Raw genomic sequence first — 24,319 nt, 5'->3', positions numbered from 1 at the left:
CCTGCTGAAGGGCTGCTGTGATGGAGCAGAATCACCTTCTCCAGGAGGTTTAATGGGCATGCATGAAAGGCACCTTGGTCGAATATGGCTCAGAAGAGGCTTAAAATAGTGTCCGGGTGTGTAAGTCAGGAAAAAGAGAGATCAGGGAGGAATTTCTCCATGGAAAGGGTGGTCAGGCCTTGGAAGGGGCTGCCCAAGGAGGCGCTGGACTCCCCATGCCTGCAGGGGTGCACGGGACGGCTGGAGGTGGCACTGAGTGCTGTGGCCTGGCTGCCAAGGTGGGGATCGGGCACAGGATGGACCCGCTGAACCCGGAGGTCTCTTCCATGGACAGCGACTCTGAGGCTCCGTGGCTCCGTGGCCAGGAGTGGAGGCCGCCCTGCCGCAGGCGCTGCCGGAGCCGCCCCGGCCCGAGCTGCTGGCCCGCGCGTTTCCCCTCAGGCCGGGGCGGCCGCTGCCGGAGGCGCTGCCCGGAGCCGGAGCTGCCTGTGCGGCGGAGCGGCCGCGCTTCCCGGCCGGGCCGGGGCGCCTGTGCGGGCGCTGCTTGCGGGGCCGTGCCGGCCTCGCCGAAGCTGCCCGCGGCTCCCTTTGCGCGGCGGTCGCTGCCGGTGCCGGCGCGCTGAGGCGGAGCTGCCGCCCCTCAGGCTGCCCGCGCTTCCCGCCATTGGCGCTGCGGCTCCCTCAGGCTCTGCCGGCGGCCATCCCGCCTGTGCCCGGCTTTCGGGAAGCTGCCCGCGCTCTCCCGGCGCCAGGCGGGCTTTGGCCCTGGCTGGATGCCGGCTGCCCACCAAAGGCGCTGTCAGCGCTCCGCCCGAGTGGAGAGGAGAGAAAAGGCAGCAAAAGGCTCATGAGCTTCCAGAAAGAGAGGGAGAGATCCCTCCCTGGTCATCACCCTCACGGACACAACGGAGGGAACTTGGGGATATTAATTACATTTATTACCAACAAAACCAGGGCAGGATAATGAGAAGCAAAAGCAATTTCAACAGCAGCTGGAGCCCAATGCCATGCCAAACCTTGGCCACACAAAACCAATACAAATGGGAATGGCTCCACAGTGACAGAGAGCAGGCTTAGATCAAATGTTCAGAGAAATCCTTCCCTGTGTGGGGGGTGAGGCCCTGGCACAGGGTGCCCAGAGCAGCTGTGGCTGCCCCTGGATCCCTGGCAATGTCCAAGGCCAGGTTGGACGAGGCTTGGAGCAGCCTGGGATAGTGGAAGGAGTGCCTGTGCATGGCAGGGGTGGCACTGGATGGGCCTTAGGGGTTGCTGTGGATGGGCAGAGCCCTGCAGCTGCCACTACTCGGCTCCCTGTGTCTGCAGAGCCCACCTGGGACACCCGGGGGACTCCCTGCCTGGGGACAGCGTGGGCTTGGGGGCCTGAGCTCAGCAGGGGGGTGAAGCCAGGCTGGGCACGCTGTGCCTTCTCCAGGCAAAGCCCAATTCTAGCTCAGCAGAGGAATGGCCAGGAAATGGGTTTTCTTGAGGGGGCAACGGGCCTTTTGTTTCTTTGCAGAGATTTCACTGGCAACTCTGTTGAAGCTCTTGGAAAACAGGCCTGGAAGGACTACCCATGGGCTGAGACATTGTACGTGGCCTACACCATTTCAAAAGTCAGGAGTTTGGGGATTTTCCATCCTTTGGTCTGGGGATAGGATCAGCAGCCCCCACACCACCCGCTTGCATCCTTTCCATTGGAGTTCAAAGCTCGGTGGCTCTGCAAGGAGGAGTGTGAATCAGCCCAGCTTCCCAGTATGGCAAGAATTGCCATGAGCCTCTTGCAGCCAGGGCACCATCCCCATGTGTGTCTGCCCAGGGATGACGCTGTGGTCACCTTCAGCCGGCCAGGAGCAAGGGCCTGCTGTGGCCAGGAGTGGGGACGATCCCTGCAGTGTCCCAAAGAGATGCTTCAGTCAAGCTGCTGCAGGAGATTTTCCCATGACAATGCCATTTGCTGCTGGCCAGCGGCCGCTGTCACAATGTCCCTGTGTCCCCTTGCAGAGTGCTCAGGGACAATGAGCTGCGGACAGTGAAGAGCCATTCCCTGGAGGGACCGTTCCTGCTGAAGCACCTGTAAGCACCGGGCCCTGCCCATGGTGGGGGGCTCCTGCCTGCCCCTCCCTGGGGCCCTGCTGCTCAGCCCAGCCACGGGCATGTGGCCTTTGTCCATGCTGGGATCAAGTCTGCAAAGGCAGCTAGATGCAACAGGGCAATTGGAAGTGACATTTGTTGCTCTAACTGGAACAGGGATTTGTCCTACAATGAGATCCAGTCCACTGAGGAACGGGCTTTTGAGCCACTGCCTTTCCTGAAGTTTCTGTGAGTGATCCAGTTCCTTGCTGGTGTTTTTAGCTCCGTCTTTGCCTTGGGCACCCCAATTTCCTGTGCAGGAAAATGCTGCTGTTCTTTTGCCCTCAGTCCCTAACTCTGCCCTGCCCAGAGCCCAGCTGAGCTGCAGAGGTCAATGCCGATGGCTGGGCAGCCACGCCAGGGGACAGAGCCCAGCGGGGTTGTCCACACACAGCCATCAGGCAGCCAGTTCTTGCAGCCTTGGCTGCTTCCTGGAACAGAAAGAGAGTCAGCACGAGTGCTCCTCACTTGGCCTCCTGGGCAGGCTACAAACACCGAGAAAGCAGCAGTTGCCTCCCTCTTCCACCTTGGATTTGCACCTTTCCTGCAAAGGGATCCCGCTTTGTCCCCTCTTTCTGTAGGGCAGGCCCGATTCCTGTGTGTGACCTCCTCTCTCCCCAGAAATCTCTCCGGGAACGGCCTCACGCGGATCCGCAGCGGCACTTTCCAGGCCTGGCATGGGATGCAGTTCCTCCAGGAGCTGTAAGTGGCCCCAGGGCTAAAGGCACGGCAGGGCGAGCCTCTGCAGGGTCCCTGGGCAGGAGCAGATTTGCCCTTGGGAAAGTCCTGATTGCGAGTGTGCATGTCAGCCAGGGAGCAGCAGGAGTGTGCAGCTGCAAAGGCCCTTTGCCCTGCCCTGCTCATCTCCTGCAAGGCTTCCTTGGATGGGCCCAGGCCGTGCCCACGTGCCCGGCACAGCCAGCTCACATCCTTGCCATCAGCCCTGACAGAGCTCTGTTGTTTCCCAGGATCCTCAGCCAAAACCCGCTGGTTGTGATAGATGACTCTGCCTTCTTCAAGCTGCCCTCAGTGCGCTCTCTGTAAGTATTGGCTCGTTTGGAGCAGATGCACAGAGAGCTGTGTCTCTCTCGAGTGCCCTGTTCTCAGGAGGGCAGCCCAAATGGGGCAGGAGCAAATCTGCCTGTGGGCCAGCCTGAGTCTGCTGGAGACACAAGTGGCCCAGCTGCAGCAGAGCAAGGCAAAGGCCAAGCAGTGCTGGTGTGTCCCCAGCTGCAAAGCAGCCCAGGAACTGGGACACAACCTTTCAGGGATTGAGAGAGCCCATGCAGGTCTGGGGCCGTGGAGCTGCTGGCAGGGCTCTGGGAATGAAGTGCACTCCTGCCAGCAGCTCCAGGCTCCTGCCCCCTCCAGGGACTCAGCTGCCCTCAGGGGAGAGCAGCAGGAGGTCGGGAGAGGGGCAATCCTTTCTGGTGGCATCTGTCTGCCACGGGAGCTGCAGGGTTGCCCTCCTGATTCCGAGGGGCTGGTTTAGAGCAGGGCGAGGCAGAGGGAAGCTGGGCTCCAGAAGGGCTGCTCTTGGAGCAGGCAGAAGGGGATGCCTCTGCCAACAGCACCACCATCGTCAGGGCCCTGGGCTTGCTGTCAGAGCAGAGTCCTGGCAATGTCACCAGAGAATTTCATGATCTCTTTGCAATGCCTGCAGAGACCTAAGTGCCACCCAAGTGACCCCGCAGACGCTGCTGCAGCTACTACAGACCACAGTGAGCTTGGAAACCCTGTGAGTGTGTGGGACTGAGCCCCAGCCGCCAGCAGGCTCTGAGTGCTGGCACAAGGGCTCTGCTGGGAAAACAAATCCATGTGCCACAAAACCAGAAGAAACCCAGTAAACTCAAGAGTTGCTGTTTCCTTGTGGGAACGTGCCAAAACTCACCCGCTCAGAGGCAGAATTTCACCTTTTCGGGTGACTTGCTGCAGGTCTCTCAAAGCAGAGTTTGAACTCCAGGCGGGGGCATTTCTGTGTCACGTGGTATTTTGGGAGCAGTTCCACTTTCCAGGTGAAAATCCCCTTTCTGATGTTTGGCATTGGGAGTCAGGGGCCTTTCCCAGATCTGTGGCACACAGTGAAGCACAAGCCCCATGCGTGGTACCCGTGTGTTCCCTGAGTCGGGCTCTGAGCCACGGAGTGGGTGGGCAGGTGTTCCTGCAATAATCCCCTCTTGTCTGCAGGCAAGTGCCCAAGGAGACGGCCTGCTGCCTGTGCCAGGAGCGTCCCCGGCCCGAGAGCCCCTGCAGGACCATCCAGTTCCTGTGCGAGAAGCTGTGCAGCAGCAGCGCCCCGCAGTGCGGTTGGTGTCCGGAGGGGCTGGGGGGAGCTCAAATCTGCCACTTCTCTTGAGCCTGGGGAGATGCTGCAGCACTGCCCCGTGCTGGGGGGCCTGATCTCCCCCTGGAGCGCAGGCCTTGGGCAAAACCCCTTGGGATGGAAAGCTCCTGGTCCATATCTTGTGTGTCACATACTGTCTGGAGAAGGAACAGCTCACTGGACCCACCAAAGCTACGAATTTGCTACCCACAGCATGCCCCCAGGCAAGGAAAGCAGGAATGCCCTGTGTCCTTCCCTGGTGCTGGAAGGCGAGGTCTGCTCATAAACCCCCCAAATTCCCCTAACAGCCTGCTTTCTGTGCCACCCCACTGCCCACTGCAGGACAAAGGGCAGGGTCCGCACTGTGCTCTGCAGGGTGAACAGCAAGCACCGTCATGCCCTCGTTGGGCTGTGCAGGGGGAGCAAAGCACCGTCCTGCTGCTCCAGCTGGGCACAGGGCACAGCACATCCTGTCCACAGCAGGGCCAGGCTGCACTTGTGCAAACAGATACAGCCAGGTTGCCAAGGGCCCCAGGGAGCTCGCTTCTCTCACTGGCTCAGCCCCAGGTTTCCCACAGCACAGTCCCAGAGCTCTGGTGCCTTTGGGGAAGTTTTTCACGGTGTAAGAGCTTGAGCTGCTGCTCTTGGGAATGGCCCTGGAGCAAAGGAGTCCCTGGGCTTTCCTCCCCTGCCAGTCTGTGCCCCCATTGCAGCGCGGGTCCTTCCTCTGGGGTCTCAGGCTCTTCACTAGCTCCTGCAGAGCCACCCAAGCCTGCTCATCTGGAGCTGTGGGAACCTCTCCGACAGCAAAGCCATTCCCCAGGGATGTTTCCCTCCCATGCAAACAGAGCCCCAGGAGACACCTGGAAAGAGCCAGCTCTCTGCTCTGCTCCGAGGGGATAATGGCATGGATTGAAGGGCTCTGCTGCTCCCCACAACACATCCCCCACTCTGCTCTTGGGATGCCTAAACTTAGAGATGAGCTCCTGCTGCTCAGGGTAACCTCTGTGCCTGTGTCTGTGCCCAGCTGCTGATCTGCTCTCTTGGTGTTCTACAGTTCACTCAACTGTGCTGCAGACACGGGGAGAAGTAATGGACATGGAGCAACGCAGAGAGCTGAACACCAGCCCTGTGTTGATCCTCAAGCCCATGGAACCTTCACTGGGAGATCATGGAACTGCAACGCTTGTGGTTGCCCTGACCCAGAGCGCTGAGGGTGGTGTCAGCAGCCTGGATAGCTCCAGAAGAAATTCATATCCCCCTCAGCATCTCTTGGGGCACGAAGGCAAAACAAGTGCTGGTGACCTGAGGGCCAAGGTCAAGAAGAAGCTGCACAAGGCAGAAAGCATCAAGGCTGCAAGAATCACTGTCCCACACCAGCCCCAGCCTGCCAGGCTGAAGCATGTGGTGGAAAAGACACCCTCAAGCTGGCATCAAGAGAAGATGGAGTCACGTTTATACTGGCAAGGATTAAAGCCCTCAGCTGTAGCTGGTGGATTAAAACATGCTGACGATCCCTCCATCTCTGGACAACACAGAGATGAGGAGGAAGATCCAACTGCCAGGAAGTACCACGTCAGGACACACAAACGGCACAAGAAGAAGGACAGGCAGTATTGGGTTGGACATAATCCGCTTTTCTACCAGGTGCTGAGCCCTGTGAAAGTGGAGCGAAGGTCCAGATCTGCCCAGGGTCTAAACAGGGACGTGGATTTTCTCTCTGACCCGTTGGTTCAGAGCCACCCCGCTGTGAGCAGCAGACGAGGAGCCACGGCTGAAGAGAAGCATTCCTCCATCGGCGGCCACCTCCTGCTCATGCCTGACACCAGAGAGGAGGAAGACTCCATGCTCCTCCATAAACCTGTGAGACCCCGAAGTGCGGACCTTGCGCCAGTACTAAAAGACCTGGAAACCAATGCTGATCATCACCAGCAGTTGATGGAGGCACACAAAGGCCTGAAGACATTCATGGCCCACGTGGAGCGAGCCCTGAGGAGGGACTGCAGCCTGCCCCAGCTCAAGCAGGCCTGTGCCAAGATGGTCAAAAAGACCAGGCTGCTTCTAAAGGTGCTCCAAGAGAGGCAAGAGAACCAGGGAGCCTATGATCCAATGGAGCAGTGTCGTCAGCAAGAGAACATGATCATTCACATGGCCTTGGGGAAGGACAAGGGACTCACAGGGAAGGTAGGAGAGCTGCTGGGCACTGCTGCATGTGTCCTTCTGGGCAAAGGAGAATGGAAGGAGCAATGCTCTTACCCACATATTCTTCCTTCCTTTCCTCACAGCAAAAACTGGAGGTTGTGGTGTACGTGATCACATTTCTGGTTTTGCTGTTTTTATTCATCTTGGTTTTCCTGATACTGAAGTGTGTCTTCCACGTAAGTCAATATCTTGTTTGACACACAGCTGTCTGTCTTGTAGCTGGAGTGCCCAGTGACGAGCCCCACGTGCCACTGCAGATGCCCCTGCATGTACTGGGTGCCCCAGGAGATGTTTTTCCAAGCCTGAAGCTTGTGGCAGCATCCCCAGCACTCAGCTCAGCAGGGTCCAGCCTGCCTGGGGGGAGCTTGTCCTGCCTTCTGTCCCAGCTCTCCCCAGCTTTGCTTTGCTCTCCTGCCTTCAGCCACACAGCAATGAGAGCTTTCACCCTCACTCCTGTTTGGCAGAATATTACAGGACAACTGATGTTGCAAATCTCCCATTTTCCTTCCCCAGAAGCGCTCCCGACAGAGTGAACTTGACTCCCAGCCTGGCCACCCCAGGAAATTGTTGCTGAGAAGGTAAGTCCTGCCCATGCCACCAAGAGTCTTTCCTGTGCAGAGCAGCTCCTCCTGGAGCCCCGCAGCCACGCAGGTGCCGCTGCCCAGGACTCCTCGGGCCGTGTTTCCGACACGTCGCGTTTGGGGGAGCCCTGGGAAAGCGGCTCCTGAGCGCCGGGCACGGCCAGGGGCTCCCAGCCCAAGCAGCCCTTCCCACGCTGGCGCTGGGATGGATGTCTTGGGCCCCGGGGCGCTCCCAAATCTCTGTGAGCACGAGCAGTCTCCTCTGCTGTGGCTCTGCCCTATTTTTCCCCGCTCCCTCCCCACAGTGGCTGCTGAAGAACTCACTCCCTTCCTCTCCAGCTGCCTTTTGCATGCAGGGCTCATTCCCTGGATTGCCAGCCATTGCCACCCCTGCTGGGGCTCACCATCTTCCTTGGGCTCAGCTGACACACCCCAGAGCAGGGAGAGGTGCTGGCACCTGCTGCAGCCCTCCCTGGCCAAAACCTCCCTGCTTAGGGAGCGGGAGCAGGGACCTCTGGCCATGGGATGTCCAGAAGCCTTTTTGTCCCCGTTCACCTCGCTCACTGCATTGCTTTGCAGCGTTGGAAATGCCCCTTCCCGACTGCTCCAGCGGCTGCTTCCCAGACAGGGCAGAGCACAGGCACCCCTGTTGCCCACAGCCTCCATCACCTGCTGCCTTCTCTTTTATGCCCATTTTCTCTCTCTGTTTTTTTTTTCAGGTTCTGTGCAAAACTGCCACAGAGAGGGAGGAAGGATAACAAGGAGGCACAGAATGTAGAGCAGCCTTTGCCCTACAGGGCAGAGAGCTCCTCCAAGTGTTGCCCCTGTTCCCAGGCTGTTCATGGTGCTTCCCAGTGCTGTTCCCTGTTCAGCAAGTCTGAATTGCTGTGGATTCAACGCATCAGGGATGCCTATGAATCCCAGAGATCAGCATCCCGGGAAGAGGCATAGTGTGAAGAACAAAGGTAGAAGACTTTCAAGAAGTTAATGGGATGCCACAATTGTCCACCTCCCATTTAGCTGAGGCTCTCCTTGGATGCTGCTTTGTTGGCTGTTTTTATTTCCTTACATGCTTTTTCCTTGACTGTTATTTTCTTGCTGTCACTGCTGAGGGAAGGCCAGAGGGTGCTGCAGGCAAGCACAAGCTCTGGGACACCCAGAGAAGGCATCAGTATCTCAGGGTTTTCCTCATCCCTTGTCGCAATGTTTTACCCTGCATTCAATAAAAACCAAGTTTGTTCTCGTTCCTCCTGGTGTTGCTGATGTATTTGTAAAAGCAGTTTCTGTTCTCCCTTATGGAATTGGCCAAATTCAGTTCCAGCTGGGCCTTTGCTTTCCTGCCTTTCTCCCTGCACGCCCCAACAACATCCTCGCCATCCTCCTGTGGTGCTGCCCTTCTTCCAAAGGTGTAAATTCTGTGTTTTCCCGGAGTCCCAGGTAAAGCTTCCTGCTCAGCCGCTCTGCTTCCTCACCAGCTCGTCTTTGGGCACACGGGCACGGCCTGTTCCTGCCTGTGCCTACAAGGATTTCTCCCTGCAGAATATCCAGCCCCTCTGGACTGCTCTGCCCCTCAGGACAGCGTCCCCAGGGAGCCTCTCAAAGAGCGTGGCTGGCCTGACTCCCCCTGGGCAGCCCCTCCAGCCTGGATGGAGCTTGTCCACACCATGCTTGTCCGGCCCCAGCGGCTCAGAGCCTCCCCCGTGTTGTGCAGAGGGAGCTGGGAACGTGAATTGGGTAAGGAGGGGATTGCCCTGCTGCCCCCAGCAGGGACCTGTTTCCATTGCCCTTGTTTTGGATCCCCTCCCCCTGCCTGCTGGCCACAGCCTTGGGCATCCTGGGCTTCTTGGGATGTGCCTGTCTGGGACGTTTGTGCAATGGCTGCTTCAGAGGGGCTCCAGCAGTCCCTCTGCCTCTGCCACTCCTTATCTTTGCACTTCCCCCTTCAGCTCTGCCACTGGGCTGAGCAGAGCATGCACCTGGTCCTAACTCATCCAGGTGTTATTTCTGTCAGCCCCAGTGCCAGTGCCTGGCTCCAGCACTCCCTGTGGAGTTTTCCCATTCCAACGAGACCTTCCTGGATAGCTCTTTGGATATCAAAGGAAGAGGCTTTGCAGTAGCGCTTCTAAAACATCCCAAGGCCCCTGTAGCTTTCCAGGGTCAACACTTTTGTGTTCCAAATGTCTCCTGTGAACACAAGAGCTCTGGGTGGGGGGTGGGAAGGGGAATGGCCGGTGTCCTCCTGCAGAGGTCTCGGCACGGGTGTCCCCATGGTGCTGGCTTGGAGCTGCACAAGCAGCATTGTCCCCTCTGTACCCCTGAGGTTTTCACCTCCTCCTCCTCCTTCCCTTTGCCCTCCCTCACTCCTGCCTGGCTCCCAGGCTGATGGTTGCATTGTTGAACCTCCTGCTGAAGGGCTGCTGTGATGGAGCAGAATCACCTTCTCCAGGAGGTTTAATGGGCATGCATGAAAGGCACCTTGGTCGAATATGGCTCAGAAGAGGCTTAAAATAGTGTCCGGGTGTGTAAGACAGGAAACAGAGAGATCAGGGTGAAATTTCTCCATGGAAAGGGTGGTCAGGCCTTGGAAGGGGCTGCCCAAGGAGGCGCTGGACTCCCCATGCCTGCAGGGGTGCAAGGGACAGCTGGAGGTGGCACTGAGTGCTGTGGCCTGGCTGCCAAGGTGGGGATCGGGCACAGGATGGACCCGCTGAACCCGGAGGTCTCCACCATGGACAGCGACTCTGAGGCTCCGTGGCTCCGTGGCCAGGAATGGAGGCCGCCCTGCCGCAGGCGCTGCCGGAGCCGCCCCGGCCCGAGCTGCTGGCCCGCGCGTTTCCCCTCAGGCCGGGGCGGCCGCTGCCGGAGGCGCTGCCCGGAGCCGGAGCTGCCTGTGCGGCGGAGCGGCCGCGCTTCCCGGCCGGGCCGGGGCGCCTGTGCGGGCGCTGCTTGCGGGGCCGTGCCGGCCTCGCCAAAGCTGCCCGCGGCTCCCTTTGCGCGGCGGTCGCTGCCGGTGCCGGCGCGCTGAGGCGGAGCTGCCGCCCCTCAGGCTGCCCGCGCTTCCCGCCATTGGCGCTGCGGCTCCCTCAGGCTCTGCCGGCGGCCATCCCGCCTGTGCCCGGCTTTCGGGAAGCTGCCCGCGCTCTCCCGGCGCCAGGCGGGCTTTGGCCCTGGCTGGATGCCGGCTGCCCACCAAAGGCGCTGTCAGCGCTCCGCCCGAGTGGAGAGGAGAGGAAAGGCAGCAAAAGGCTCATGAGCTTCCAGAAAGAGAGGGAGAGATCCCTCCCTGGTCATCACCCTCACGGACACAACGGAGGGAACTTGGGGATATTAATTACATTTATTACCAACAAAACCAGGGCAGGATAATGAGAAGCAAAAGCAATTTCAACAGCACCTGTAGCCCCAATGCCATGCGAAAACTTGGCCACACAAACCCAATACAAATGGGAATGGCTCCACAGTGACAGAGAGCAGGCTTAGATCAAACGTTCAGGAGAAATCCTTCCCTGTGTGGGGGGTGAGGCCCTGGCACAGGGTGCCCAGAACAGCTGTGGCTGCCCCTGGATCCCTGGCAGTGTCCAAGGCCAGGTTGGACGAGGCTTGGAGCAGCCTGGGATAGTGGAAGGGGTGCCTGTGCATGGCAGGGGTGGCACTGGATGTGCCTTTGGGTCCCTTCCAAGCCAATCCATTCCATGATTCCACGGATTGATGGCTCTGAGACAGAGTCACTTGGTGACACCATGGCCTGCGAGCTCTGTTGCCAAGCACCACCACAAGCATTGGTACAATGACACAGAAGGGAGCACTGTGACATTGGCAGCACCACTGTGACACAGGAACTGCCACAGCTGCACCTGAGGGCTGTGTCCCAGGTGACTGCAGCCAGTCCTGCCTCGCCATGGACCTGGTGCCACGTCTCGTGCGCGCTCTGCTCCTGCTGGCCCTGCTGCTGGCAGTGGCTCCCTCGGCAGGAGTGGCCAAAGAGCTCTGCCCAGAGCCCTGCCGCTGCCCGGGCCATGGGCGGCTGAACTGCCGCCACACCGGGCTGGCCACCGTGCCCCCAGCCAGCCGCCGCCAAGCCCTGGCCGTCCTGTGAGTCCCGGGGCCCCACAGAGCCCTACAGCTGCCCCTCGTCGGCTCCCTGTGTCTGCAGAGCCCACCTGGGACACCCGGGGGACTCTCTGCCTGGGGACAGCGTGGGTTTGGGGCCCTGTGCTCAGCATGGGGGTGAAGCCAGGCTGGGCACGCTGTGCCTTCTCCAGGCAAAGCCCAATTCCAGCTCAGCAGCAAGGAAATGGGTTTTCCTGAGGGGGCACCGGGCCTTTTGTTTCTTTGCAGAGATTTCACTGGTAATTCCATTGCTGCTCTTGGAAAACAGGCCTGGAAGGACTACCCATGGGCTGAGACATTGTAAGTGGCCTGCACCATTTCAAAAGTCAGGAGTTTGGGAATTTTCCATCCTTTGGTCTGGGGATAGGATCAGCAGCCCCCACACCACCCGCTTGCATCCTTTCCATTGGAGTTCAAAGCTCGGTGGCTCTGCAAGGAGGGGTGTGAATCAGCCCAGCTTCCCAGTATGGCAAGAATTGCCATGAGCCTCTTGCAGCATCCCCGTGTGTGTCTGCTCAGGGATCACGCTGTGGTCACCTTCAGCCAGCCAGGAGCAAGGGCCTGCTGTGGCCAGGAGTGGGGACGATCCCTGCAGTGTCCCAAAGAGATGCTTCAGTCAAGCTGCTGCAGGAGATTTTCCCATGACAATGCCATTTGCTGCTGGCCAGCGGCCGCTGTCACAATGTCCCTGTGCCCCCTTGCAGAGTGCTCAGGGACAATGAGCAGCGGACAGTGAAGAGCCATTCCCTGGAGGGGCTGTTCCTGCTGAAGCACCTGTAAGCACCGGGCCCTGCCCATGGTGGGGGGCTCCTGCCTGCCCCTCCCTGGGGCCCTGCTGCTCAGCCCAGCCACGGGCATGTGGCCTTTGTCCGTGCTGGCATCAAGGCTGCAGAGGCAGCTAGATGCAACAGGGCAATTGGAAGTGACATTTGTTGCTCTAACTGGAACAGGGATTTGTCCTACAATGAGATCCAGACCATTGAGGAACGGGCTTTTGAGCCACTGCCTTTCCTGAAGTTTCTGTGAGTGATCAAGTTCCTTTCTGGGTTTTTAGCTCTGTCTTTGCCTTGGGCACTCCAATTTCCTGTGCAAGAAAATGCTGCTGTTCTTTTGCCCTCAGTCCCTAACTCTGCCCTGCCCAGAGCCCAGCTGAGCTGCAGAGGTCAATGCCGATGGCTGGGCAGCCATGCCAGGGGACAGAGCCCAGCGGGGTTGTCCACACACGGCCATCAGGCAGCCAGTTCTTGCAGCCTTGGCTGCTTCCTGGAACAGAAAGAGAGTCAGCACGTGTGCCGCTCGCTTGGCCTCCTGGGCAGGCTACAAACACTGAGAAAGCAGCAGTTGCCTCCCTCTTCCACCTTGGATTTGCACCTTTCCTGCAAAGGGATCCCGCTTTGTCCCCTCTTTCTGTAGGGCAGGCCCGATTCCTGTGTGTGACCTCCTCTCTCCCCAGAAATCTCTCCGGGAACGGCCTCACGCGGATCCGCAGCGGCACTTTCCAGGCCTGGCATGGGATGCAGTTCCTCCAGGAGCTGTAAGTGGCCCCAGGGCTAAAGGCACGGCAGGGCGAGCCTCTGCAGGGTCCCTGGGCAGGAGCAGATTTGCCCTTGGGAAAGTCCTGATTGCGAGTGTGCATGTCAGCCAGGGAGCAGCAGGAGTGTGCAGCTGCAAAGGCCCTTTGCCCTGCCCTGCTCATCTCCTGCAAGGCTTCCTTGGATGGGCCCAGGCCGTGCCCACGTGCCCGGCACAGCCAGCTCACATCCTTGCCATCAGCCCTGACAGAGCTCTGTTGTTTCCCAGGATCCTCAGCCAAAACCCGCTGGTTGTGATAGATGACTCTGCCTTCTTCAAGCTGCCCTCAGTGCGCTCTCTGTAAGTATTGGCTCGTTTGGAGCAGATGCACAGAGAGCTGTGTCTCTCTCGAGTGCCCTGTTCTCAGGAGGGCAGCCCAAATGGGGCAGGAGCAAATCTGCCTGTGGGCCAGCCTGAGTCTGCTGGAGACACAAGTGGCCCAGCTGCAGCAGAGCAAGGCAAAGGCCAAGCAGTGCTGGTGTGTCCCCAGCTGCAAAGCAGCCCAGGAACTGGGACACAACCTTTCAGGGATTGAGAGAGCCCATGCAGGTGTGGGGCCGTGGAGTGGCCGCAGGGCTCTGGGAATCAAGTGCACTCCTGCCAGCAGCTCCAGGCTCCTGCCCCCTCCAGGGACTCAGCTGCCCTCAGGGGAGAGCAGCAGGAGGTCGGGAGAGGGGCAATCCTTTCTGGTGGCATCTGTCTGCCACGGGAGCTGCAGGGTTGCCCTCCTGATTCCGAGGGGCTGGTTTAGAGCAGGGCGAGGCAGAGGGAAGCTGGGCTCCAGAAGGGCTGCTCTTGGAGCAGGCAGAAGGGGATGCCTCTGCCAACAGCACCACCATCATCAGGGCCCTGGGCTTGCTGTCAGAGCAGAGTCCTGGCAATGTCACCAGAGAATTTCATGATCTCTTTGCAATGCCTGCAGAGACCTAAGTGCCACCCAAGTGACCCCGCAGACGCTGCTGCAGCTACTACAGACCACAGTGAGCTTGGAAAGCCTGTGAGTGTGTGGGACTGAGCCCCAGCCGCCAGCAGGCTCTGAGTGCTGGCACAAGGGCTCTGCTGGGAAAACAAATCCATGTGCCACAAAACCAGAAGAAACCCAGTAAACTCAAGAATTGCTGTTTCCTTGTGGGAACGTGCCAAAACTCACCCGCTCAGAGGCAGAATTTCACCTTTTCGGGTGACTTGCTGCAGGTCTCTCAAAACAGAGTTTGAACTCCAGGCGGGTGCATTTCTGTGTCACGTGGTATTTTGGGAGCAGTTCCACTTTCCAGGTTAAAATCCCCTTTCTGATGTTTGGCATTGGGAGTCAGGGGCCTTTCCCAGAGCTGTGGCACACAGTGAAGCACAAGCCCCATGAGTGGTACCCGTGTGTTCCCTGAGTCGGGCTCTGAGCCACGGAGTGGGTGGGCAGGTGTTCCTGCAATAATCCCCTCTTGTCTGCAGGCAAGTGCCCAAGGAGACGGCCTGCTGCCTGTGCCAGGAGCGTCCCCGGCCCGAGAGCCCCTGCAGGACCATCCAGTTCCTGTGCGAGAAGCTGTGCAGCAGCAGCGCCCCGCAGTGCGGTTGGTGTCCGGAGGGGCTGGGGGGAGCTCAAATCTGCCACTTCTCTTGAGCCTGGGGAGATGCTGCAGCACTGCCCCGTGCTGGGGGGCCTGATCTCCCCTTGGAGTGCAGGCCTTGGGCAAAACCCCTTGGGATGGAAAGCTCCTGGTGATTGTCCATATCTTGTGTGTCACATACTGTCTGGAGAAGGAACAGCTCACTGGGCCCACCAAAGCTACGAATTTGCTACCCACAGCATGCCCCCAGGCAAGGAAAGCAGGAATGCCCTGTGTCCTTCCCTGGTGCTGGAAGGCGAGGTTGGCTCATAAACCCCCCAAATTCCCCTAACAGCCTGCTTTCTGTGCCACCCCACTGCCCACTGCAGGACAAAGGGCAGGGTCCGCACTGTGCTCTGCAGGGTGAACAGCAAGCACCGTCATGCCCTCCTTGGGCTGTGCAGGGGGAGCAAAGCACCGTCCCGCTCCAGCTGGGCACAGGGCACAGCACATCCTGTCCACAGCAGGGCCAGGCTGCACTTGTGCAAACAGATACAGCCAGGTTGCCAAGGGCCCCAGGGAGCTTGCTTCTCTCACTGGCTCAGCCCCAGGTTTCCCACAGCACAGTCCCAGAGCTCTGGTGCCTTTGGGGAAGTTTTTCACGGTGTAAGAGCTTGAGCTGCTGCTCTTGGGAATGGCCCTGGAGCAAAGGAGTCCCTGGGCTTTCCTCCCCTGCCAGTCTGTGCCCCCATTGCAGCGCGGGTCCTTCCTCTGGGGTCTCAGGCTCTTCACTGGCTCCTGCAGAGCCACCCAAGCCTGCTCATCTGGAGCTGTGGGAACCTCTCCGACAGCAAAGCCATTCCCCAGGGATGTTTCCCTCCCATGCAAACAGAGCCCCAGGAGACACCTGGAAAGAGCCAGCTCTCTGCTCTGCTCCGAGGGGATAATGGCATGGATTGAAGGGCTCTGCTGCTCCCCACAACACATCCCCCACTCTGCTCTTGGGATGCCTAAACTTAGAGATGAGCTCCTGCTGCTCAGGGTAACCTCTGTGCCTGTGTCTGTGCCCAGCTGCTGATCTGCTCTCTTGGTGTTCTACAGTTCACTCAACTGTGCTGCAGACACGGGGAGAAGTAATGGACATGGAGCAACGCAGAGAGCTGAACACCAGCCCTGTGTTGATCCTCAAGCCCATGGAACCTTCACTGGGAGATCATGGAACTGCAACGCTTGTGGTTGCCCTGACCCAGAGCGCTGAGGGTGGTGTCAGCAGCCTGGATAGCTCCAGAAGAAATTCATATCCCCCTCAGCATCTCTTGGGGCACGAAGGCAAAACAAGTGCTGGTGACCTGAGGGCCAAGGTCAAGAAGAAGCTGCACAAGGCAGAAAGCATCAAGGCTGCAAGAATCACTGTCCCACACCAGCCCCAGCCTGCCAGGCTGAAGCATGTGGTGGAAAAGACACCCTCAAGCTGGCATCAAGAGAAGATGGAGTCACGTTTATACTGGCAAGGATTGAAGCCCTCAGCTGTAGCTGGTGGATTAAAACATGCTGACGATCCCTCCATCTCTGGACAACACAGAGATGAGGAGGAAGATCCAACTGCCAGGAAGTACCACGTCAGGACACACAAACGGCACAAGAAGAAGGACAGGCAGTATTGGGTTGGACATAATCCGCTTTTCTACCAGGTGCTGAGCCCTGTGAAAGTGGAGCGAAGGTCCAGATCTGCCCAGGGTCTAAACAGGGACGTGGATTTTCTCTCTGACCCGTTGGTTCAGAGCCACCCCGCTGTGAGCAGCAGACGAGGAGCCACGGCTGAAGAGAAGCATTCCTCCATCGGCGGCCACCTCCTGCTCATGCCTGACACCAGAGAGGAGGAAGACTCCATGCTCCTCCATAAACCTGTGAGACCCCGAAGTGCGGACCTTGCGCCAGTACTAAAAGACCTGGAAACCAATGCTGATCATCACCAGCAGTTGATGGAGGCACACAAAGGCCTGAAGACATTCATGGCCCACGTGGAGAGAGCTCTGAGGAGGGACTGCAGCCTGCCCCAGCTCAAGCAGGCGTGTGCCAAGATGGTCAAAAAGACCAGGCTGCTTCTAAAGGTGCTCCAAGGGAGGCAAGAGAACCAGGAAGCCTATGATCCAATAGAGCAGTGTCGTCAACAAGAGAACATGATCATTCACATGGCCTTGGGGAAGGACAAGGGGCTCACAGGGAAGGTAGGAGAGCTGCTGGGCACTGCTGCATGTGTCCTTCTGGGCAAAGGAGAATGGAAGGAGCAATGCTCTTACCCACATATTCTTCCTTCCTTGCCTCACAGCACAAACAGAAGGTTGTGGTGTACGTGATCACATTTGTGGTTCTTCTGTTTTTCTTCGTCTTGGTTTTACTGATACTGAAGTGTGTCTTCCACGTAAGCCAGTTTCTTGTTTGACACACAGCTGTCTGTCTTGTAGTTAGAGTGCCCAGGTGATGAGCCCCACGTGCCACTGCAGATGCCCCTGCATGTGCGGGGTGCCACAGGAGATGTTTTTCCAAGCCTGAAGCTTGTGGCAGCATCCCCAGCACTCAGCTCAGCAGGGTCCAGCCTGCCTGGGGGGAGCTTGTCCTGCCTTCTGTCCCAGCTCTCCCCAGCTTTGCTTTGCTCTCCTGCCTTCAGCCACACAGCAATGAGAGCTTTCACCCTCTCCCCTGTTTGGCAGAATATTACAGGACAACTGATGTTGCAAATCTCCCATTTTCCTTCCCCAGAAGCGCTCCCGACAGAGTGAACTTGACTCCCAGCCTGGCCACCCCAGGAAATTGTGGCTGAGAAGGTAAGTCCTGCCCATGCCACCTAGAGTCTTTCCTGTGCAGAGCAGCTCCTCCTGGAGCCCCGCAGCCACGCAGGTGCCGCTGCCCAGGACTCCTCGGGCCGTGTTTCCGACACGTCGCGTTTGGGGGAGCCCTGGGAAAGCGGCTCCTGAGCGCTGGGCACGGCCAGGGGCTCCCAGCTCAAGCAGCCCTTCCCACGCCGGCGCTGGGATGGATGTCTTGGGCCCCGGGGCGCTCCCAAATCTCTGCGAGCACGAGCAGTCTCCTCTGCTGTGGCTCTGCCCTATTTTTCCCCGCTCCCTCCCCACAGTGGCTGCTGAAGAACTCACTCCCATCCTCTCCAGCTGCCTTTTGCATGCAGGGCTCATTCCCTGGATTGCTAGCCATTGCCACCCCTGCTGGGGCTCCCCATCTTCCTTGGGCTCTGCTGACACACCCCAGAGCAGGGAGAGGTGCTGGCACCTGCTGCAGCCCTCCCTGGCCAAACCTCCCTGCTAAGGGAGCCGGACCAGGGACCTCTGGCCATGGGATGTCCAGAAGCCTTTTTGTCCCCGTTCACCTCGCTCACTCCATTGCTTTGCATCGTTGGAAATGCCCCTTCCCGACTGCTCCAGCGGCTGCTTCCCAGACAGGGCAGAGCACAGGCACCCCTGTTGCCCACAGCCTCCATCACCTGCTGCCTTCTCTTTTATGCCCATTTTCTCTCTCTGTTTTTTTTTCAGGTTCTGTGCAAAACTGCCACAGAGAGGGAGGAAGGATAACAAGGAGGCACAGAATGTAGAGCAGCCTTTGCTCTACAGGGCAGAGAGCTCCTCCGAGTGTTGCCCCTGTTCCCAGGCTGTTCATGGAGCATCCCAGTGCTGTTCCCTGTTCAGCAAGTCTGAATTGCCATGGATTCAACGCATCAGGGATGCCTATGAATCCCAGAGATAAGCATCCCGGGAAGAGGCATAGTGTGAAGAACAAAGGTAGAAGACTTTCAAGAAGTTAATGGGATGCCACAATTGTTCACCTCCCATTTAGCTGAGGCCCTCCTTGGATGCTGCTTTGTTTGCTGTTTTTATTTCTTTAGATGCTTTTTCCTTGACTGTTATTTCTTGCTGTCACTGCTGAGGGAAGGCCAGAGGGTGCTGCAGGCAAGCACAAGCTCTGGGACACCCAGAGAAGGCATCAGTATCTCAGGGTTTTCCTCATCCCTTGTCACAATGTTTTCCCCTGCATTCAATAAAAAACAAGTTGGTTCTCGTTCCTCCTGGTGTTGCTGATTTTTTAGTAAAAGCAGTTTCTGTTCTCCCTTATGGAATTGGCCAAATTCAGTTCCAGCTGTGCCTTTGCTTTTTTGCCTTTCTCCCTGCACGCCCCAACAACATCCTCGCCATCCTCCTGTGGTGCTGCCCTTCTTCCAAAGGTGTAAATTCTGTGTTTTCCCGGAGTCCCAGGTAAAGCTTCCTGCTCAGCCGTTGTGCTTCCTCACCAGCTCGTCTTTGGGCACACGGGCATGGCCTGTTCCTGCCTGTGCCTACAAGGATTTCTCCCTGCAGAATGTCCAGCCCCTCTGGACTGCTCTGCCCCTCAGGACAGCGTCCCCAGGGAGCCTCTCAAAGAGCGTGGCTGGCCTGACTCCCCCTGGGCAGCCCCTCCAGCCTGGATGGAGCTTGTCCACACCGTGCTTGTCCGGCCCCAGTGGCTCAGAGCCTCCCCCGTGTTGTGCAGAGGGAGCTGGGAAGGTGAGATGGGCCAGGAGGGGATTGCCCTGCTGCCCCCAGCAGGGACCTGTTTCTATTGCCCTTGTTTTGGATCCCCTCCCCCTGCCTGCTGGCCACAGCCTTGGGCATCCTGGGCTTCTTGGGATGTGCCTGTCTGGGACGTTTGTGCAATGGCTGCTTCAGAGGGGCTCCAGCAGTCCCTCTGCCTCTGCCACTCCTTATCTTTGCACTTCCCCCTTCAGCTCTGCCACTGGGCTGAGCAGAGCATGCACCTGGTCCTACCTCACCCAGGTGTTATTTCTGCCAGCCCCAGTGCCAGTGCCTGGCTCCAGCACTCCCTGTGGAGTTTTCCCATTCCAACGAGACCTTCCTGGATAGCTCGTTGGATATCAAAGGAAGAGGCTTTGCAGTAGTGCTTCTAAAACATCCCAAGGCCCCTGTAGCTTTCCAGGGTCCACACTTTTGTGTTCCAAATGTCTCCTGTGAACACAAGAGCTGTGGGTGGGGAATGGGAAGGGGAATGGCCGGTGTCCTCCTGCAGAGGCCTCGGCACGGGTGTCCCCGTGGTGCTGGCTTGGAGCTGCACAAGCAGCACTGTCCCCTCTGCACCCCTGAGGTTTTCACCTCCTCCTCCTCCTTCCCTTTGCCCTCCCTCACTCCTGCCTGGCTCCCAGGCTGATGGTTGCATTGTTGAACCTCCTGCTGAAGGGCTGCTGTGATGGAGCAGAATCACCTTCTCCAGGAGGTTTAATGGGCATGCATGAAAGGCACCTTGGTCGAATATGGCTCAGAAGAGGCTTAAAATAGTGTCCGGGTGTGTAAGTCAGGAAAAAGAGAGATCAGGGAGGAATTTCTCCATGGAAAGGGTGGTCAGGCCTTGGAAGGGGCTGCCCAAGGAGGCGCTGGACTCCCCATGCCTGCAGGGGTGCAAGGGACAGCTGGAGGTGGCACTGAGTGCTGTGGCCTGGCTGCCAAGGTGGGGATCGGGCACAGGATGGACCCGCTGAACCCGGAGGTCTCCACCATGGACAGCGACTCTGAGGCTCCGTGGCTCCGTGGCTCCGTGGCCAGGAGTGGAGGCCGCCCTGCCGCAGGCGCTGCCGGAGCCGCCCCGGCCCGAGCTGCTGGCCCGCGCGTTTCCCCTCAGGCCGGGGCGGCCGCTGCCGGAGGCGCTGCCCGGAGCCGGAGCTGCCTGTGCGGCGGAGCGGCCGCGCTTCCCGGCCGGGCCGGGGCGCCTGTGCGGGCGCTGCTTGCGGGGCCGTGCCGGCCTCGCCAAAGCTGCCCGCCGCTCCCTTTGCGCGGCGGTCGCTGCCGGTGCCGGCGCGCTGAGGCGGAGCTGCCGCCCCTCAGGCTGCCCGCGCTTCCCGCCATTGGCGCTGCGGCTCCCTCAGGCTCTGCCGGCGGCCATCCCGCCTGTGCCCGGCTTTCGGGAAGCTGCCCGCGCTCTCCCGGCGCCAGGCGGGCTTTGGCCCTGGCTGGATGCCGGCTGCCCACCAAAGGCGCTGTCAGCGCTCCGCCCGAGTGGAGAGGAGAGGAAAGGCAGCAAAAGGCTCATGAGCTTCCAGAAAGAGAGGGAGAGATCCCTCCCTGGTCATCACCCTCATGGACACAACGGAGGGAACTTGGGGATATTAATTACATTTATTACCAACAAAACCAGGGCAGGATAATGAGAAGCAAAAGCAATTTCAACAGCAGCTGGAGCCCAATGCCATGCGAAAACTTGGCCACACAAACCCAATACAAATGGGAATGGCTCCACAGTGACAGAGAGCAGGCTTAGATCAAATGTTCAGAGAAATCCTTCCCTGTGTGGGGGGTGAGGCCCTGGCACAGGGTGCCCAGAGCAGCTGTGGCTGCCCCTGGATCCCTGGCAATGTCCAAGGCCAGGTTGGACGAGGCTTGGAGCAGCCTGGGATAGTGGAAGGGGTGCCTGTGCATGGCAGGGGTGGCACTGGATGGGCCTTAGGGGTTGCTGTGGATGGGCAGAGCCCTGCAGCTGCCACTACTCGGCTCCCTGTGTCTGCAGAGCCCACCTGGGACACCCGGGGGACTCCCTGCCTGGGGACAGCGTGGGCTTGGGGGCCTGAGCTCAGCAGGGGGGTGAAGCCAGGCTGGGCACGCTGTGCCTTCTCCAGGCAAAGCCCAATTCTAGCTCAGCAGAGGAATGGCCAGGAAATGGGTTTTCTTGAGGGGGCAACGGGCCTTTTGTTTCTTTGCAGAGATTTCACTGGCAACTCTGTTGAAGCTCTTGGAAAACAGGCCTGGAAGGACTACCCATGGGCTGAGACATTGTACGTGGCCTACACCATTTCAAAAGTCAGGAGTTTGGGAATTTTCCATCCTTTGGTCTGGGGATAGGATCAGCAGCCCCCACACCACCCGCTTGCATCCTTTCCATTGGAGTTCAAAGCTCGGTGGCTCTGCAAGGAGGGGTGTGAATCAGCCCAGCTTCCCAGTATGGCAAGAATTGCCATGAGCCTCTTGCAGCATCCCCGTGTGTGTCTGCTCAGGGATCACGCTGTGGTCACCTTCAGCCAGCCAGGAGCAAGGGCCTGCTGTGGCCAGGAGTGGGGACGATCCCTGCAGTGTCCCAAAGAGATGCTTCAGTCAAGCTGCTGCAGGAGATTTTCCCATGACAATGCCATTTGCTGCTGGCCAGCGGCCGCTGTCACAATGTCCCTGTGCCCCCTTGCAGAGTGCTCAGGGACAATGAGCAGCGGACAGTGAAGAGCCATTCCCTGGAGGGGCTGTTCCTGCTGAAGCACCTGTAAGCACCGGGCCCTGCCCATGGTGGGGGGCTCCTGCCTGCCCCTCCCTGGGGCCCTGCTGCTCAGCCCAGCCACGGGCATGTGGCCTTTGTCCGTGCTGGCATCAAGGCTGCAGAGGCAGCTAGATGCAACAGGGCAATTGGAAGTGACATTTGTTGCTCTAACTGGAACAGGGATTTGTCCTACAATGAGATCCAGACCATTGAGGAACGGGCTTTTGAGCCACTGCCTTTCCTGAAGTTTCTGTGAGTGATCAAGTTCCTTTCTGGGTTTTTAGCTCTGTCTTTGCCTTGGGCACTCCAATTTCCTGTGCAAGAAAATGCTGCTGTTCTTTTGCCCTCAGTCCCTAACTCTGCCCTGCCCAGAGCCCAGCTGAGCTGCAGAGGTCAATGCCGATGGCTGGGCAGCCATGCCAGGGGACAGAGCCCAGCGGGGTTGTCCACACACAGCCATCAGGCAGCCAGTTCTTGCAGCCTTGGCTGCTTCCTGGAACAGAAAGAGAGTCAGCACGTGTGCCGCTCGCTTGGCCTCCTGGGCAGGCTACAAACACTGAGAAAGCAGCAGTTGCCTCCCTCTTCCACCTTGGATTTGCACCTTTCCTGCAAAGGGGTCCTGCTTTGCCCCCTCTTTCTGTAGGGCAGGCCCGATTCCTGTGTGTGACCTCCTCTCTCCCCAGAAATCTCTCCGGGAACGGCCTCACGCGGATCCGCAGCGGCACTTTCCAGGCCTGGCATGGGATGCAGTTCCTCCAGGAGCTGTAAGTGGCCCCAGGGCTAAAGGCACGGCAGGGCGAGCCTCTGCAGGGTCCCTGGGCAGGAGCAGATTTGCCCTTGGGAAAGTCCTGATTGCGAGTGTGCATGTCAGCCAGGGAGCAGCAGGAGTGTGCAGCTGCAAAGGCCCTTTGCCCTGCCCTGCTCATCTCCTGCAAGGCTTCCTTGGATGGGCCCAGGCCGTGCCCACGTGCCCGGCACAGCCAGCTCACATCCTTGCCATCAGCCCTGACAGAGCTCTGTTGTTTCCCAGGATCCTCAGCCAAAACCCGCTGGTTGTGATAGATGACTCTGCCTTCTTCAAGCTGCCCTCAGTGCGCTCTCTGTAAGTATTGGCTCGTTTGGAGCAGATGCACAGAGAGCTGTGTCTCTCTCGAGTGCCCTGTTCTCAGGAGGGCAGCCCAAATGGGGCAGGAGCAAATCTGCCTGTGGGCCAGCCTGAGTCTGCTGGAGACACAAGTGGCCCAGCTGCAGCAGAGCAAGGCAAAGGCCAAGCAGTGCTGGTGTGTCCCCAGCTGCAAAGCAGCCCAGGAACTGGGACACAACCTTTCAGGGATTGAGAGAGCCCATGCAGGTGTGGGGCCGTGGAGTGGCCGCAGGGCTCTGGGAATCAAGTGCACTCCTGCCAGCAGCTCCAGGCTCCTGCCCCCTCCAGGGACTCAGCTGCCCTCAGGGGAGAGCAGCAGGAGGTCGGGAGAGGGGCAATCCTTTCTGGTGGCATCTGTCTGCCACGGGAGCTGCAGGGTTGCCCTCCTGATTCCGAGGGGCTGGTTTAGAGCAGGGCGAGGCAGAGGGAAGCTGGGCTCCAGAAGGGCTGCTCTTGGAGCAGGCAGAAGGGGATGCCTCTGCCAACAGCACCACCATCATCAGGGCCCTGGGCTTGCTGTCAGAGCAGAGTCCTGGCAATGTCACCAGAGAATTTCATGATCTCTTTGCAATGCCTGCAGAGACCTAAGTGCCACCCAAGTGACCCCGCAGACGCTGCTGCAGCTACTACAGACCACAGTGAGCTTGGAAAGCCTGTGAGTGTGTGGGACTGAGCCCCAGCCGCCAGCAGGCTCTGAGTGCTGGCACAAGGGCTCTGCTGGGAAAACAAATCCATGTGCCACAAAACCAGAAGAAACCCAGTAAACTTAAGAATTGCTGTTTCCTTATGGGAACGTGCCAAAACTCACCCGCTCAGAGGCAGAATTTCACCTTTTCGGGTGACTTGCTGCAGGTCTCTCAAAGCAGAGTTTGAACTCCAGGCGGGGGCATTTCTGTGTCACGTGGTATTTTGGGAGCAGTTCCACTTTCCAGGTTAAAATCCCCTTTCTGATGTTTGGCATTGGAAGTCAGGGGCCTTTCCCAGAGCTGTGGCACACAGTGAAGCACAAGCCCCATGCGTGGTACCCGTGTGTTCCCTGAGTCGGGCTCTGAGCCACGGAGTGGGTGGGCAGGTGTTCCTGCAATAATCCCCTCTTGTCTGCAGGCAAGTGCCCAAGGAGACGGCCTGCTGCCTGTGCCAGGAGCGTCCCCGGCCCGAGAGCCCCTGCAGGACCATCCAGTTCCTGTGCGAGAAGCTGTGCAGCAGCAGCGCCCCGCAGTGCGGTTGGTGTCCGGAGGGGCTGGGGGGAGCTCAAATCTGCCACTTCTCTTGAGCCTGGGGAGATGCTGCAGCACTGCCCCGTGCTGGGGGGCCTGATCTCCCCTTGGAGCGCAGGCCTTGGGCAAAACCCCTTGGGATGGAAAGCTCCTGGTGATTGTCCATATCTTATGTGTCACATACTGTCTGGAGAAGGAACAGCTCA

General features: G+C 58.8%; 2 protein-coding genes across 2 annotated transcripts; both read left to right on the top strand.

Moving 5' to 3' along the window:
• Window positions 1-84: 84 nt before the first annotated feature.
• Window positions 85-8,482, top strand: LOC135286516 (uncharacterized). Its single transcript, XM_064399608.1, has 11 exons — window positions 85-124; window positions 366-798; window positions 1,517-1,588; window positions 2,002-2,073; window positions 2,752-2,832; window positions 3,099-3,170; window positions 4,318-4,436; window positions 5,511-6,637; window positions 6,739-6,831; window positions 7,169-7,233; window positions 7,956-8,482. Exons 1-11 carry the CDS (start codon window positions 85-87, stop codon window positions 8,185-8,187), a joined length of 2,406 nt encoding a protein of 801 aa, XP_064255678.1. The 3' UTR covers window positions 8,188-8,482.
• A 1,523-nt stretch (window positions 8,483-10,005) lies between these two features.
• LOC135286515 (uncharacterized) lies at window positions 10,006-18,531 on the top strand. The gene is made up of 9 exons (XM_064399607.1): window positions 10,006-10,522; window positions 11,109-11,328; window positions 12,051-12,122; window positions 12,800-12,880; window positions 13,147-13,218; window positions 14,365-14,483; window positions 15,561-16,687; window positions 17,220-17,284; window positions 18,005-18,531. The coding sequence occupies exons 1-9, from the start codon at window positions 10,006-10,008 to the stop codon at window positions 18,213-18,215; spliced, it is 2,484 nt and encodes an 827-aa protein (XP_064255677.1). The 3' UTR covers window positions 18,216-18,531.
• The last annotated feature ends 5,788 nt before the right edge of the window (window positions 18,532-24,319 follow it).

This window comes from Passer domesticus, chromosome 27 (assembly GCF_036417665.1).
Source record: "Passer domesticus isolate bPasDom1 chromosome 27, bPasDom1.hap1, whole genome shotgun sequence".
NCBI classification, from domain to species: Eukaryota; Metazoa; Chordata; class Aves; order Passeriformes; family Passeridae; genus Passer; species Passer domesticus.
This window is presented reverse-complemented; position numbering and strand designations above follow the sequence as displayed.